Source organism: Nuphar pumila, chromosome 4 (assembly GCF_984573655.1).
Source record: "Nuphar pumila chromosome 4, dmNupPumi1.hap1.1, whole genome shotgun sequence".
NCBI classification, from domain to species: domain Eukaryota; kingdom Viridiplantae; phylum Streptophyta; class Magnoliopsida; order Nymphaeales; family Nymphaeaceae; genus Nuphar; species Nuphar pumila.
In genome coordinates, this window is record NC_143252.1 from 136,242,287 (window position 1) to 136,259,262 (window position 16,976).

The 16,976-nt window shown below is 38.8% G+C and overlaps 1 protein-coding gene across 4 annotated transcripts in view; it reads left to right on the forward strand.

The window, feature by feature from the left end:
• The window catches only part of LOC149841204 (uncharacterized), a 63,198-nt gene extending 58,350 nt beyond the window's left edge, over window positions 1-4,848 (forward strand). For all 4 annotated transcript variants that reach the window (XM_090003678.1, XM_090003675.1, XM_090003676.1 and 1 more), the window contains 2 exons: window positions 3,730-4,134; window positions 4,207-4,848. In XM_090003678.1, coding sequence (XP_089859804.1) covers window positions 3,730-4,134; window positions 4,207-4,365 — 564 coding nt within the window. In that variant the 3' untranslated portion in view covers window positions 4,366-4,848. The remainder of the gene's footprint in view (window positions 1-3,729; window positions 4,135-4,206) is intronic.
• The last annotated feature ends 12,128 nt before the right edge of the window (window positions 4,849-16,976 follow it).

Below are 16,976 nucleotides of genomic sequence, written 5' to 3' on the forward strand. Positions count from 1 at the left end.
ATCTTTGCAAGCCTATAAATATCCTTCTCGCCCTCTTTGGTATCTAATTTGTCATAAACCTTCTTATATACCTTATCCCTTGCGTTTCAAACTACTTTTTTAGCTTCCTTCTTTGCTATCATATACTTCTCCAAATTCTCATTATCACGACTCTTACTTAGATTTCTATAACACTCTCTTTTAACCTTAATAGCTAATTTGACATCCTCGTTCCACCATGATGTATCCTTACCTAGCGGTGCACCACCTTTAGACTCACCCAATACCTCCTTAGCCACCTTTCTCATGCCACCCGCTATCTTATTCCATATTGATTCTGAATCCTCCTCGAGACACCAATCAGCTTCCTTAAATACCTGCTCTACAAACATTCCTTGTTTAGCTCCTTTCAGTGCCAACCACTTAATTCTAGGATCTATCCTATGTCTATCCCTTTTGCGGCATTGTCTAATTCTAAGATCTAAAATTAAGACTCTATGTTGTGTAGCTACACTTTCTCCCGGTATAACCTTACAATCGATGCAACAACCCCTATCTCTCTTTATAAGTAGAAAAAAATCTATCTGACTCGTATTAACCCCACTTTTAAATGTTACTAGGTGAGACTCCCTCTTCCTAAACCAAGTGTTTGCTAAGATCATATCATAGGACAAACCAAAATCTAAAATCCTTTCTCTACTTTCGTTTCTTTCGCCTATACCATAGCCTCCATGGATACTCTCAAATCCATCCCTACTAATGCTTACATGTTCATTAAGGTCACTGTCGATGAAAAGCTTTTCTCCATAAGATATCCCTTGTACTATTCCATCTAAATCTTCCGAAATTGACGCTTAATGGAATCATCTAAACCTACTTGAGGTGCATAAACACTAATAATATTAACTATGTCACATGGGTGCGGGTGCGGGTGCGACACGGGTGCGGCGCAATTTCAAAAATTTTGGACACGGGGACTCGGCTATATATATATTAAAAAATAAAATAAAATAAAATAATATATATATATATATATATATAAGACTCGGTCAAAGTTGTGCCCATTAGGGGACAGGTGATGAGTTGTGAAGGCATTCTGTACACTTTCTTCATACAGGAATAATTCAATTTTGGGCACTTTTTTCATACACTGTAATAATTCACTTTCTTCATACAGGAAAAAACCACAAAAACTTGAGTTGTGCCCATTCTGTACTTAAAACTTGAAAGTGTACAGGGTTTTTAGTTGTGATGGGTTTTTTTTCCTTACAGCTGTAGCCCAGAAAATTTAAAAAAAAAAATTAAAAAAAAAATTTTTCCAAAAAATGGACCAAAATGACCCTGGGTGCGTTGACCGCACCCAGGGTCGGGTTGACCGAGTCCGAGCCGCACCCGTGTCGGTGCGTGTCGACGCGGGTGCGGCGACCTTGGAGCCGAGTCCGTGTGACATAGAATATTAATAATATTTGTACCTAATACTAATTTAATAAGTAAAATCTTATCACCCTTCCTACGGACCTAAACTAAATTATCTATGAACTCACGACTCATAACAATCCCTACTCCATTCCTATTCCTATTTATTCCTGTATACCAAATCTATATCCCAAAGGTTTTATCACTTTTGCTTTCTCACCTACTCATTTGGTCTCTTGTAGATATAAAATATCAATCTTTCTCCTACACATAACATCTACTAACTCTACCAACTTACCAGTTAAAGACCCTATGTTCCAAGTGGCTAACCTAATTTTATGGTCTTGGACGAACTTCTTTACCTCCACCCGTCCAACAAAGTGAGAGAACCCTTGCCTATTTGACACCACACCCGGGCGTGCGTCGCTTCTGGGCGACGACCTAGCAATCCTTGCCCATTTATCACTGCCTCCGGGCCTATAGAGTACATCGCGTTGCTCAGTAGGGAACGCCCTAACAAAATTCTCATATTGGTTCATATTCATAAGGTATGATTAAGTTTTTATGCTGGCTGTCACTGGCCTACCGCAACCCTCCTCCTTTATCCGGGCTTGGGACCGGCAGTGTATAACTAAACAGTTATACACAGGCGGAGTAAAATATACATTGGGTGTCTTGTTGACTTATAAGCATTCATGTGTGATGTGCAAGCTATCATACTATATTCATTGGTTTTGTGGTTACCATTAACTTTCTTTTGCACTTCTTTTTTTCTTTTTAAGAAAGTCCGCTTAACTGTGCCTTAAGTATCTAAACATCGGACACTTCTTGTTGCTTTTGTGTTACCTTCTATAATATATGGGAAACCCTACTTTGGTTGTTTGGCATGAGTCCCACCATAACATCCTCCTCAAACGTTCCATCTTATTGCGATGTAGAGCCCAATTACCAATATTATATGACAATCCTGAATGGCGTCTACCCCCTTTCCCCATTTTTCTACAATGCACGTGTTTTTTTTGCTTCCAAAATAGTGTCTAATAGGTGTGGAGAACAGACACAATGGGAGTGCATTTAGACCTGACAAATGCTATATCATTTTGGCAGTCTATATATAGACATACCAAGCCAGTGGAAGAAACATATGCAATATAGGATGCAGCAATTAACAAGAAACTGGACTAAGAATATACCACCAGTAAACTGTTGCTGTTGCTGATAAGGGCATTTAAGTTATTCCCCCAAATGCATGTGGTTTTAGTTGAATTGGAAAGGATTTCTGGTTCATCTCTCAGACATGCCTTTTATTTCCTCACGAGTCACGGGTTGAGCTGTTGAAATCAAAGGATCACTTTGTGCCTGTCACATGGGCGTGGCTGCTCCTATGGGGATATGGCCATTTTTATCAAGTTTTTAATATAAGGAACACAATACAGGGGCCGAAATGGGGGTATCTGTGTGACATAGCTTTGTGCTTCTATTTTTTTCATTTTATTCAAGGGAAAAGAAAAAAAAAGCAGTCTTGCAGGAGTATTACTTTCAAAAGGGTTCTCCGCATAGCTATTGGGTGCCTAGCATAGTGAGCTTCTCACAGTCATACTTCTGTTATGAAAAGCATATGTTTGGTCAGCAATAGGTGCTGCATTTTCTTTTGTGGCCATAAAACAATAGATATGGTCAGAGAAGTGGGCATGCACGTCTCTTGCCGGGGGATAGCCTATTTTCCCATTCACATAGGGTTTCATACTTAACCCCTGAAAAATGCTGGTAAATTTTGGCCAATCGTGGTTTGCTTACAAGCTCATTCAAGCTTGACACGTAAACATGGTGGGTTCAAACAACCAGACTGAATGAATTTGAGCTATGTCTTCCATGGTTCAGCACACCACACATGCACAAACTCATATGAGAGAAAAGATTAAAAGCTTCAAGATGTGAGGCTTTAGTGGGGACCTTTTTCATGTGTTGAGATGATTTTATTTATATCTTCCTTTTAAATCTTTGTATATGGTCTACCTAATTAGTCGTTCTCATTTATTAAATTAAGCTTTTGCATGTTTGTTTTTCAAAAATCTTGTGATTGGGTGGAATCTGTGTGCAGCGGGATTTGGTTGTGTTTTCATGAGGACAAACTCGTATAAGAGAAGATGTTAAAAGCTTCAAGATGTGAGGCTTTAGTGGGGACCTTTTTCATGTGATGAGATGATTTTATCTATATCTTCCCTTTAAGTCTTTGTATGGCAATCTGCCTAATTACTTGTCCTCATTTGTTATATAAGGCTTTTGCATGTTTGCTTTTTGAAAATCTTCTGATTGGGTGGAACCTATGTGCAGAGGGATTTGGTTGTGTGTTCACATGACATACTTGCTTCAAAAAGGGACTGTGTTGCTTTCTCTGTTCTTTACAACAGTTCTTTTCTCCCACCTGATGTGAGCTCTTGCTCGGTGACTACATCACTTCGGGGATGTACTGATGACGACAAGTCCTGTAGTGAAGTAATGCAAAGATCTGATGACGTAACAGTAGATAGCACTCTCTCTGGTGTCCGTAGTTGTTCACATCCTGTCCACTTGGATATGGAAATAAAAAGCAACGAGAGATCTAAATCAGAAAAGCCTTATGCAAGGAAGAGAGCTGATGAAATGCCAATTGCAGGCAAGCACCTTCCTGAACAATCTGTGTCTGCTGGTTTCTGGAGCTCAATGGATGAAAAGGGTCGGAAACTCAAGTGTAGGAAGGTAACATCCACAGTTTGTTAGTTTTGCCTTTCTTCATTAGGGTAATGGCTGATCTCTGCATTCTTTTTTCAGCACACAGAAACTCTTCAGAAAGAGGTGGTGATGACACCAATTGAAGCCTCAATGCAGAATCAGCGATTGCCTAAAGGTTTCGCTTATGTTCCTGTTGACTGTCTTTCCAAGGAGCAGCTGGTCAGCCATGAACCTGAGGTGCATGACTCCCATAGCTAGAAGGGTTCATCGTGCTGGTAAGATATCCTTTTGCATGCTTGCAGCACTATGTTCATTGCTCTCGAGCAGAAGCCATCCACCTGGGTGTAAAGCTCCAGCAGGAAGTGGTTGTATTTCCCATTTGTGAAGGCCATAATGGAGCCAGAGAATGGATGGAGTGATGGTTGAAAATCAAGGATGCTCTGCTCGGTATATCAATACCACACGCACTTCGATTCGAACGATTTTGGAGATACACTTTGTATATCTATTGTGAGAGCAAAAATGTACAGAGGGTGAGAATTATCTTCCACCAATGTATGTATCAGGGTTGACAGGCTGCCCACATCTCTCTTTAAAAGGGCTGAGAGGATGCTTGCCTCCTCCGGTGTAACTATACGAAAATGTATAAGAATTCCTGCTTTGCAGGTTTTGTATGACTTTTGTTCATTTTCATATCTTGGAATTCAGGAAATTGAGGCACTAGTCAAAATGTTTCAGAAATTCTCTTTTCTCCGGGTGCTCATAATGTTGATCATGATGATGAGCGTGATCTTTAACTTGTGTGGTAAGCTTATGCTTCTATATAACATGTTCGCGGTTTTGTCAGTTTTTGGTTGGTTTATTGAGGTTCACTAACATCTTAGGTTTCAGAGTTTTCAGTTGAGAGTTGATTCCTCGTGGAGTTGTAAGCTGCTATCTGTTTGTTTTGTTATTCCTTATTTGCGAGTCTGCAATGGGTGTGAGCCTGTGTGCATGCATGTGTCTGTGCATATGTATGTAGTATAATGTCTTAGCGCGCACACACACACGTGGTATTTGTAGCAACTTAAAACTCTTGCCCAAATTTAGAAAGATGGTGTCGGTCAAGCAGAAACATAATCAACTTGTAAGTGATTGACCTTGGTAGAAGAATTTTGTTGATCTGATTTTATGTATCCTGTTGTTTCTTATCACACCTACTTTCCTTTTCTACAGGTGAAACCGGCATGCTTGGAAGATTAAGATTGTCCAGTACAGTGAAGCTTGATCTTCTGTGCTAGCCTGTGTGTCTGTGTTGGTTGCCTTTGTTTGAGGGGTTTCCTGGGACTGTTCCTCCTCGGTCTTGAGGTTGGCTTGCTTCTTTGTGCAAAACCACTTGCAAAGCAGGAGGATATGAAGCTATAATATCATTTCATGAACACTGATTGTTTGCCTGCGCACTGGGTCTTTGCAGTTGCAAAGGGGTAAGTAATGCAACTATGTAGACATCATCATTTGACTTTAATTTTCTAGGATTTTTATTTCTCAGTTAATCTGTAATGAATGTATGGGCGACTACTCTGCTTGAATAATTATAAGAGTTGGGTTTTTTTTTTTGTTTCCCCAGTCTTATAGACTACCTGTTTCATTAGATGTGATATCTGATTTGCAGACCTCTGCTTGAACAGACTATTCTTGATCTGGCATGCGTGGTTCTGCTCTTTTATGATGTGAGATGATTCCAAAGCCAAAGCCTGTCAAAATTGACCATCGGTAACAGCCGATGCAATCTGTAACTACTTTCCTCTTGGACAAGGTAATGAAGTTTCAGTTTGGCGTGCTGTTTAAACAAGACTCTGTTAGGGGCTGGAATATGATATGTTTCGGTCATAGAAGGATTGCTTTTCCTCATGCAAGTTACAAATTTTAATTCTGTTGATAAGATGGAGAATGTTGGGGTGGGGATAATTTACAAGTTCTATTAACAAAAAGGGCATGCTCTTGCAAGGGGTGTGGAGTGCATTCTGACCTCAATGAGGCGCCTCTCTGCTTAATAACCATTTTCATCGGGTAGATTGGTTTTTCTCGATTTGGTTATCTATTAGTGGGCACAATGTTGTGGAAACATTCTTCTCCTTTCTGTAGTCATTATAATGAAGAAAAAAAGGTGTCTAGAAACATTCTGTTTTGTGAGCAGCTGGTTTGTCAACTCGGTGATCATTTACTAGTCAGGATTGCAAAAGGCGATCCAAGATCTGATTATAATCAGATGTTGATATGGTTTTGATTTTTTGCTACTGAATCTGACAAATATTCAAATTTGAGGGATATCCGATTCCACTTGCATGTTATAGTGGATCTGGTATGAGCTTTTCACCATCCATATTTGAATCCGTTTAGCCATCAGATTAGTTGAATATGGTAGTGGCTACATTTGTTCCTAATCCAAATTGTATACATCGGTAATTTGGTACGCTTGAATCTTAGTCACGCCTCGCCTCGCATCTACTATTTATTTATTTAGGGTTGGCCATCATTCGGAAATGAATGTTGGATGTGACTCGTACTGAGAATCAAAATTAGTCACGTCTCTCTCTCAAGCATACACCACATGTAGACAGAGAGCATGTCAAGTCAAAGGCTGTGTGACAACGCTGTGACAACGTAACACGTGACCGACTGGGTCCCACTAAAAATGGTTGCAACGGAGCTAATAACGTTCTTTTTTTTTTTTTCATTTTCCCCTTCACTCTCTCATGCGCGTCTGTGCACACCTGCCAGTTTTGTGGCATGTGGATTGGGCTGCATGCTGCTCCCCTTCAACACAGATCTCATCATTTTATATAGGATGAGTTTTATCATACATTCTCAATTCTATCCAATGTCTGACTAAATGGTTCTGCTGGATGGTTAGGATTGAATGTATGATGAAACCCATCCTATTTCAAATGATGGGATCCGGAGGTGGCCCAAGGATAAAGTTAGGGATGTGGCTGGTGGGTAGCTGCTTCATCTGCAGTAGATGATTCCATTGTTTGAAACTGATGAAAAAATTAAAAAAAAATTGTCCCCATTTCCTGTTTTTCACAAATTTTTATACTTTTGAGTCGAAACCATGTCACGTGTCTTCATGCCTACGTATCTTTGCGACATAACATGTGCATCAGTGCACGACCCAACTTATACCTTACTATGCGCTCAAACAAGCGTACCGTACTATCTACTATAGTACCGAAGTGAGGAGTCTGAATCTAGTGCAATCAGGCACAAAATTTGTACATTAAGCACCTGATTGCCCTACATCAGGCCTTGGGCCCCACAACTGACAGGTCCGGTCCCCGAGATAGAGGATGACCCGGTGCTTATTGCACAAATATTTGTGCAATCTTTTCACCCGAAGGGGGGGTATTCCACGGCATAAGCTTCACTCTCAACCATTGGACCAACATGATCAAGGAACCGTTGAAAGTTTCAAATAACTGTTCAAATAAGGTTTTAACATCCAGTTTTCCCAAAGTTTTGCTTGCCATCTAAAAACCAAAGATCTCTTGAGCATCAGAGATCTATCGGCATCTTCATAACACTGTTAGTGGCCGTCTTTCTATCAGATCCAACGGAGTTTCTAGTTGAAGTTTGTTCAGGGAGCGTTTTCCAAACCTTCTCTTCCACAAACTGCTGCCATCGTCTCCCTGCACTGCATCCTTTAGATTCTGCAGTCGCGGATCCATCCGCATACTTCATGACCAATGTCTTCCTCTTCCGTTTCCGTTCTCGCAGGTGAACTCCCTGTTCTCAGATTCTTTTATGTGCGCCCACTTGCCGGAGAACACCCTCTTGAGCTTCACCAGAACGCTGCTCTTTGCATCTTTGCTTGAGCTTTGCTCTTTGGTGGACTTAGAGAAGGTCTGGTGGTATCTTATCTGGCCCATGCAGCCTACTTCAGGTGAAGTGGGCTCCGGGTGGGCTGAGCTGTTGTTGGGGAGTTTGAAGTTCTTCCGTCTTTGGATGATTCTCTTGCTGCCTGCTACATCTCTTCTTGGGCTGAAGTAAAGCGATTGAATTGCTCCGAGCTGGTATTGGTCACCCGAATATCTGTTGCTGATGCTTACCTTCTTCATCTCCTTCATCATGCCTGCCATGAGAGAGAGAGAGAGAGAGAGAGAGAGAGAGAGAGAGAGAGAGAGAGAGAGAGAGAGAGAGAGAGAGAAAAGCTTCGTGGCTTTTCTACCTTGTCATGACCAATTTTGTGTTATATTAAAAAATGGCGACTAGGGTTGTGGTTTTCTTTCCTTTTTTTTTGTTTGTTTTCCAAAGGGTTTGCATCCCCGAAAGATTTTACAGAATGGCAACGGCATACCTAAATGGTGGAGTGAAAAAATCAAATTGCAAAGGGTGTTTTTGACTTGGTGGTCGGTATGCTAAACTATGGATTCTTAACATGCCTAAAATGTTTGCGTAAATTTAGGAAACTAAAGATGCTTTATAATTTTAGCATACCTGTATACAGACGTGTTTGGAGATTCTGTGCAGGGAAAATGTCCAGGTTAGTGAGTTCAGTAGATCTAGCAGGTCCAGTTTCGTGTTTGGATTCAGGATGGATATATTTGGTTATTTTGGTTCTCTTTTTTTTGGGGTCTGGGTTCTGGTTCACAGTTTTGGATCTTGGACCACTTTTTTTTTTCTCATTTCAATTCTTTGGAGAACATTCTTTAAATGGGGCATCATAAAAAAGCAACGCGTTCCTAGCTTATGGGAAATTCATTTACTCTAATCTTAATACCAACGATGTCGGAATTGGTTTTTGAACCAAATCGATTTTTTAGAGAAAAGCCCGAAATTCAATGAATCAGATTGAATTGAATTGATATTTTAGAAGAAAAAAATTTAAAATAATTGAAAAAACACAATTTACAACACTTGTACATATAGGCTGATTCGGATCCGATTCAGGTTGAATCCTTGACTTGGGTCTGAATTGGCCGATTCTATTGGGCTTCATAATTCGCTCCTTCACTGAATCAAAATGAGGTCAACTGGATTCGATTCCGGGTAATTTGGTATGCCATCTTTATCTGCTATGAATATTGCATTTGTATTACCTTGAGCAGGCATGCTAACTTGATCATCCATAAGCCCAGTTTTTCTAGACATGTTATTGTGTTGGGGTGCTGATTGAGTGAGCAAAGTGAGTGTAAATACAGTGTTCAAGAATTAATGCATGAAGATTGAAGCATTTAGGATGCATAAGGGAAAGCAGTAAGAAGCAGTGACAATGGAAGTGACAGAATGCATGAATCAAATAGTGGTTTCTTTTAGGGTTGCAATCGGGAAGCCAAATTTGCAAAATTTGGTTATCCCGAATCCAAACCCATCCGAGTTTCCAATGTATTTTGGAATCCAAAATCCGATCCGTTTGCTTCCCTAGTTTCTTCCTGTCATCCAAACACAAGCATTACCATGTTGACTAAATTTTGGTCTAGCATTGGTTGGTTAACCACGAGAATCGTAAGCAGATCCAGTGATATAAGTGTTCGGCTCAACCACTGGTTCCCAAGTGGCAGGCTGCCCCTTATTAAAAAGGGAGTTGAGATAAGATTTTTTCAATATCTAGTGACAAATATCGCGAGATTTATGAAAATATCGTGAGAAATTGCCTGAAAGTTTAAAGCGGCAATTTCTCGTGAGGTTTTCAAAATATCGTGAGATTTATGAAAAAACATAATTACCACAATTTTAAATGCGATATTTTCATTTTAAATGGCTACTTATCGCAAGAAAAAAACATGTATTTTTATTTTTAAACAATTTTTATTAATATTTTCTTGTAAATTTTTTTATAGTTTTTTAATTTATTTTTTTATTGCCGAGTTTTTGCAGAAAAAATGCGAGATTTATGAAAAAAATTCAATTTCTCGCGAGTTTTTGAAAAATTAGAAATTGCCGTTTAAAACGTTTGTCACTATGGTACCAAGCACTACCATGGGGAGTCCTTTTAGGCTTCTCTTAAGGGCATTTTTTATACCACCTTTTGGGCTTTCTCAAAGACATTTTCATACTACCAGGGCATTTTGGTGATACGGCCCTCCGTGTGGTGGATATTGAAACTCACATTTTATCCCAACCTTTTCAAAAGGTTGATCACCGAACCATGCCGCTTGAGAATCCCTCTAGGCAACAAAAAGGGCTGATGTGTGTAGCTTGGCCTGCCATCATGAGATGCCTCAATTTACTTAAAGCCACAGATCACATAGAATCTCATGGCTATGCCTCGAAGAACCCAACCCAAATAAATCCACTCATCCCTCTGTCATCCCCATCGTCATACCTAGGGGTGGCAAAACCTGACACGACCCGCCAACCCCACCTGCCAACTTGCCTCTTAGGCGGGTTCGGGTTGAGCTTAAACCAACCCGTTTAATAAATGGGTCGACCCGCCTAACCTGTTTATTAAATGGGTCAGGTTCGTGTTAGGGGTATGCCAACCCACCAACCCGGCTGATCCGTTTAATAAACGGGTTAGGCGGGCGGGTCAACCAGCCAACCCCTCCGCCAACCCGAGCTGCCAACCCGTTTACCCGACCCAACCTGTTTATAAATGGGTTGGCGGGTCATGTCGGGTTACCCGTTTAATAAACTGATCGGGTTCGTGTTTGCCAAAGCCGACCGGTTTAATAAACTGGTTGGGTTCGGGTTGAGGTATGCTGACCCTCCAACCTGCTGGGTCAACCCGACCCGATTGCCACCCCTAGTCATATCTCATTAATGCAAATTGTTTTAATCAAACCTGACCAAGCCGTTGGGATCTATAATGGTCAATTTGCCAAGAATCAACCCTTGGATTGCATTTTTGTTGACTAAAAAAATATGAATTTCTAAATCATCAAATTTTGGGGATGTTTATAATGGTTGATTTTTGAATTGCTCTGATGAGTCTAATACCGATATTCACTAAATGGACGATGCAGATCACATCTACTGGATTGAATTTGATCAAAACAACTTGCAACAATAAGATCTCGAGGTGGGTTATGACAAGAGGGATGAATATAACTGAATTGGAATCACAATGCTCACGCAAAGAAGAAATAAGTCCAAAGAAGTCCGAGCCAAAACAAGGCCTTTATGGTCACAAGGCAAGATGAATAGCTTTGGAGTGGCAACTTGGACCTAGCATCCTTATTTGGAAGGAGAACAACTTAGTCCCAATAAGTTGGATGACTAACTTGCTTGATTCTTGACTTCCAACTCCTTTTGTGGAATTGTGTTGTAGAGCCATTAGTGGTTCGGATGACGCCGGCTGGCCGCTTTGAGATTTGAGGCCACTGCCTAGAGCCTCTTATTTTGGAGGGGCCTCCAAATTTTGGAGTTTACATAGAATGAACACATGGCTGATCTTTCTCATTTAAAACCTAAAAAACCTATTTAGCATGTTTGCATAATTGACATAGTGATTCATGACAAATGGGTTTTTTTGGCCTTTTCGGTGTTTTCTTTCGCAATTTTGACCCCATAGATGTGTTAGGTACTGTTGATTTACTAAGAATCAACATCCAAATCATGTGTTTTTAATAAAAAAGGATATTTTGAGCATTAAAAACATAAAAAATTTCTTCAAATCTTATAAAAACCCAATCATGTGCCATAATCGAATGCCCTAAGAGCTGACCGTATAAAATCAAGTACATAGATCACATTTATATGGTCAGAATTTTAAAATAAAACAAAAAGACCCAAAGAACTATTTGGCATATATATATATATATATATATATATATATATATATATATATATATATATATATATATATATATATATATATATATATATATATATATATATATATATGTGTGTGTGTGTGTGTGTGTGTGCGCGCGCGCACTCTCCATGGACTTGAATTCAAAACAATTAAGTCAGATAGACTTAGCAATGTGGCAAAGTAAAATTAATTAAGCCTGACTCTCTCCTTTTGGCTTTTCTTGAAATCTCTCCTTCTCTGGCCCTCCGCGGCTTCACCCTCTCTGCGACCTCACTACGGTCCCCTCCCTGCCGCTACCTCACATCCAGGCAGCCCAAGCCCCCACTCTCTCTTTATTCCATGGTTTCGCCCTCCTCGCAAGCCGAATCCCAAGTCACTATGCATTTGTGCCCACCCCTGCTTAAATTCCTGGCTCCGCGCCTTGCTGAGAGCACTCCGGAGCTCTCCTGAACTGTCTGGATCTGTTATCTCCAAAATAAAGAATACCAAGTGCTATTCCACCTAGCATTGTAACTTTTAGTTAGAGAATCCTGACATAAAATTGGAGTAGAAGAGTTGAAATGTGGATGGTGAGGGGCCTTCTAGTTATTTGTTAGCCTATGGTTTACTTGAAATTAGTGGTGGCAATTTCTGACACGACCCGCCAACCCGCCTCTTAGGCGGGTTCGGGTTGGGCTTAAGCCAACCCGTTTAATAAACGGGTCGACCCGTGTAACCCGTTTATTAAACAGGTCGGGTTCGGGTTGGGGGTATGCCAACCCGCCAACCCGGCTGACCCGTTTAATAAACGGGTTAGGCGGGTGGGTCAACCCGCCAACCCGTCTACCCGACCCGTCAACCCGCCAACCCGACCGCCAACCCGACCCGTCAACCCGTCAACCCGTCAACCCGACCTGCCAACCTGCCTACCTGTCAACCCGCCAACCTGACCCGCGAACCTGAAAACCCGTTTACCCGACCCAACCCATTTATTAAATGGGTTGGCGGGTCGTGTCGGGTTACCCGTTTATTAAACGGGTCGGGTTCGTGTTTGCCACAGCTGACCCGTTTAATAAACGGGTCGGGTTCGGGTTGAGGTATGCTGACACGCCAACCCGACCCGCCAACCCGACCCGCCAACCCGCCAACCCGCCAACCCGACCCGATTGCCACCCCTACTTGAAATAGGTGGTCAAGGAAACTATTATTTTTTAGGTAGCATTACAAAATTATTTTTGAATGCAGCAAGACGTGAATGTGGCGCCGTCCACTCCAAGAAGGAGAGACTGTTTGGATACAAATTTCCTCCAAAAATTGTCTGATTTTTCTAAGCATGGGCACCATGCTTCTCAAAGACTTTTTTTGCTCGGACTGGATCTGTCTGCCATACTTACTGTCTTTGTCCTACCGGAGTAAAATCAAGGTCTCTTGCCACTGGGAAGTCACCACATTTCAGCTTGCACAGATGGTGACACTCATGGGATGCTGCTCAAAGACTTTTTTTTTTAATTTATAACCTGAAGAAACCATAACTGCCACGAAGACCAGGTTGTGCAGGCTCAGCCTTCCATACCTAAGGTTATCATGCCGGCAGCATAAAACTCGGAGGCTATTACCCCCTGCCTTCCAGGCCAATGCTACGCATTGGCTTGCGCAGAGGGGCAACACTCATGAAAACCGAACCTTGACTGACTGTCTAGCAGCCAAGGCCACACCCCACCCCACCAACCCCCTCTCAAAGACCTGCACACAAATATCCTTGGTGAATTCATTGTAATTATTTAAAATATTTGGTGTCGTGCAGATAATATTATTTAACATAAGGATGATGTGGTGATGAGGTCATTTGCATCTGTTGAACCGGTTCTTGCGCCTCATAGTAAACGGCAAGGAGTTTTTATTTTAATTAGGGATGTGTTAATCTGTAAATTAGAAAATATTTTATCATTGTGGTCCCTAATGCTACTTATTATCTACACCCTTTAGTAACGGACTTCCCTTAAGAGGACTATTAATTATAAATAAACCACCGACTAGACCATCGATTTTGAAAATGGGTGCTCCACAGCAAAAGGTATTACGTCTACTAATGACTTTCACAGCTGGTTGTCGAAATTCTTTTCTTTTTAGAGGGAGAGAAACAGTAAAATTCATTAATTATAATCCAAATCTTATTTTGGACCACTCTTTATGGACGGTTAGGAGGAGAATATTTATATATATAGTGGGGGTGTAGCTGCGCAATCCATAGGAGCGTAACCCCGAGTGGAATGACGTTGAGCATCCATCGCAGGAGTGATGGACGCTCAACTTGTTTCTTGCAATAAATGCTAAAAAACACGTCAAAAATGAAAAAAAAACTTTTTAGTGGCGGTTCTCGAACACTGCTAAAAGTTTCAGCAGTAGTTGAGACCTTTAGCAGCGATAAAAACCCACACTTTTAACATTTTTTGGGTTGGCCGTCCATCAAGCCTTCCGATGGAGGCCAGTGCAATTGCGCAGGTAGCTGCACACCTAAAGGTTGCACAACTATCATCTCTCTCTCTCTCTCATGTGTGTGTGCGCCCGTATGTTAACTGAAAATATGTGAACAGGAGTGTGAACTGAGATTTTTATAGTTTTTATCTTAAATTTTACCGTATGGATATGATTATTTGATTATGATGCATAAGAATAAGAAAGACCTTTTAAGGCTTGAAAATCAGTAGCTCAGAATATTAGTAAATATTCAAACATCCATATAAATCACATTTTTCCACAAAAAATACATGATCCAATAGTTGATTCCTAGAAAATAGTTGCAAAAAAAGTGTAAAAAATGCCTAGTTCACTTTAGTTCACATATTTTCAGTTAATATATTCTAGCGGCCCTCTCTCTCTCCCCCTATATATATATATATGAAAATGAGAATATACTAAATGAAACATGCTACTAGATTTTCATATATTTTTGTGTTTTTTCAAAATTTTGATATATATATATATATATATATATATATATATATATATATATATATATATATATATATATATATGTGAAAATGAGAATATACTAAATGAAACATGCTACTAGATTTTCATATATTTTTGTGTTTTTTCAAAATTTTGACAGTACAGGTGATCTATATGCTTATTTTTATAGGGATCACTTGTTGGAGCATTTGATTCAATAGGTTTTTATAAGGTTTCAAAAATCACGGGCCTACAAATTTCATAAATTTTGAGGCCCCAAATACCATTTTTTTCATTGAAAATGCATGATCAAAATGATGATTTTTAGTAAATCAATCATGCTGAACACATCTATGAGGTCAGAATTTAAAAAAAAATATTGAAATTCTTTGTTTAGTAGGTTTTATATTTACTAGGTTCCCTCTCTCAAAAAAAGTATTTAGTAGGTTCCCATTTCAAAATATATATATAAACTAGAAATATGAGAACTAGAGTATAAACTAAGCATTTTTTTACACTTGTTTTTTTTTTTTTTGCAAATTCAATCTTGTGAATGCGTTAAGGATGGTTCATTTGCTAGGAATCAAATAAAAACTTTTGAGTGGTTTACTTTCAAGGCTTAAAAGACCCTTCTTATGCAACACAATATGATGAGCTAAAAAAAGCACGCTCTTATATTGGAAAAACATGATCTAAAGTCTTATATCAATAGCAAAAAAATTACCATCTTGAACACATGTATATCATTAGACTGAGTTGATATAGCTTTCGTACAATTTATAGTACCAAAAATATATATATATATATATATATATATATATATATATATATATATATATATATATATATATATATATATATATATATATATATATATATATATATATATATATAGTCACTAGAATATGAGAACTGAAATATTAAAACTATAAATATGGGCATTTCCAACATTTTTTTGCAAATCCAACCATGGTGAATTTGCAAGGAATCAACCATTGGATCATATATTTTCGATGAAAACATGTAATTTTTTAATGCTTAGATATTTATGAAGATTATGAGCCATTGAATTTAAAAACTTAAAAAATCTCATTTATTAACAAAATCAGATAATTCAAGAGCGGGTTCTTACAAAACCAAGCATGTAGATCACATTAGTAAAGTTAGATTCAAGAGAAGAACAAAAGCTTCACACATTAGTTCTCATCTTTCTAATTATGTGAATATATATATATATATATATATATATATATATATATATATATATATATAGTCACTAGAATATGATAACTGAAATCTGTGAACTAGAATATGAGAAATAGAATTATGGGCATTTCTAACACTTTTTTGCTAATGGATGTACTTGGCATGGTGAATTTGCTAGGAATCAACACTTGGATAGTGTATCTTCAATGAAAAATATGATTTTTGAATGCTTGAATATTTATGGAGATTATGATCCATTGATTTTAAAGCCTTAAAAAAAATCTTGTTTATGCATCAAAATCAGATGATTCAAGAGTGGATTCTTATAAAACCAAGCATGCAGATCACATTCATGTGGTTAATACAAAATAACAAAAAAAATCCATAAAAATCATGGTTCACACATTAGTTCTCATATTATATATATATATATATATATATATATATATATATATATATATATATATATATATATATATATATATATATATATATGACGTTGGTAATTTGGCAAAGTCAAATAAGCCAATATCTTTCTTTTTGAAAAGAGACAAGCATCTTCCACGCATTTGACCAACAAGCGAGGGAGAGAAAGTTTATAGTTTTGTGGCCACAAATACATTTTAAATACAAAAACACCAATTGGGGTTGTGGGGATCGAAGAAGGTAATAAACAAATAGAGCGGGTGTTTATGGTTGACATTTGCTAAACCCAAGAAATGATAGTTAAGTCATGGTTTTTGGATTTCGTACGAATTTCGTATGGAAAGGAAGAAGAAGCAAAATCTTGGGGAATTTAATTTCCATCTTTTTCTTCTTGTTTTTCAAGCAATAAAAAGTCAAATCTTTGATGCATTCTTTCTTCTCTTTCTTCTGGCCATTTATACCTCTTATGAAATTGAGATTTATTTCCCCTACTTCTTGCCATCTACTGAGATAGAGAGCTTTGAAGCTTTCTTTCTTCTCCTCCGTCTGGACCATTTATACCTCTTAGGAA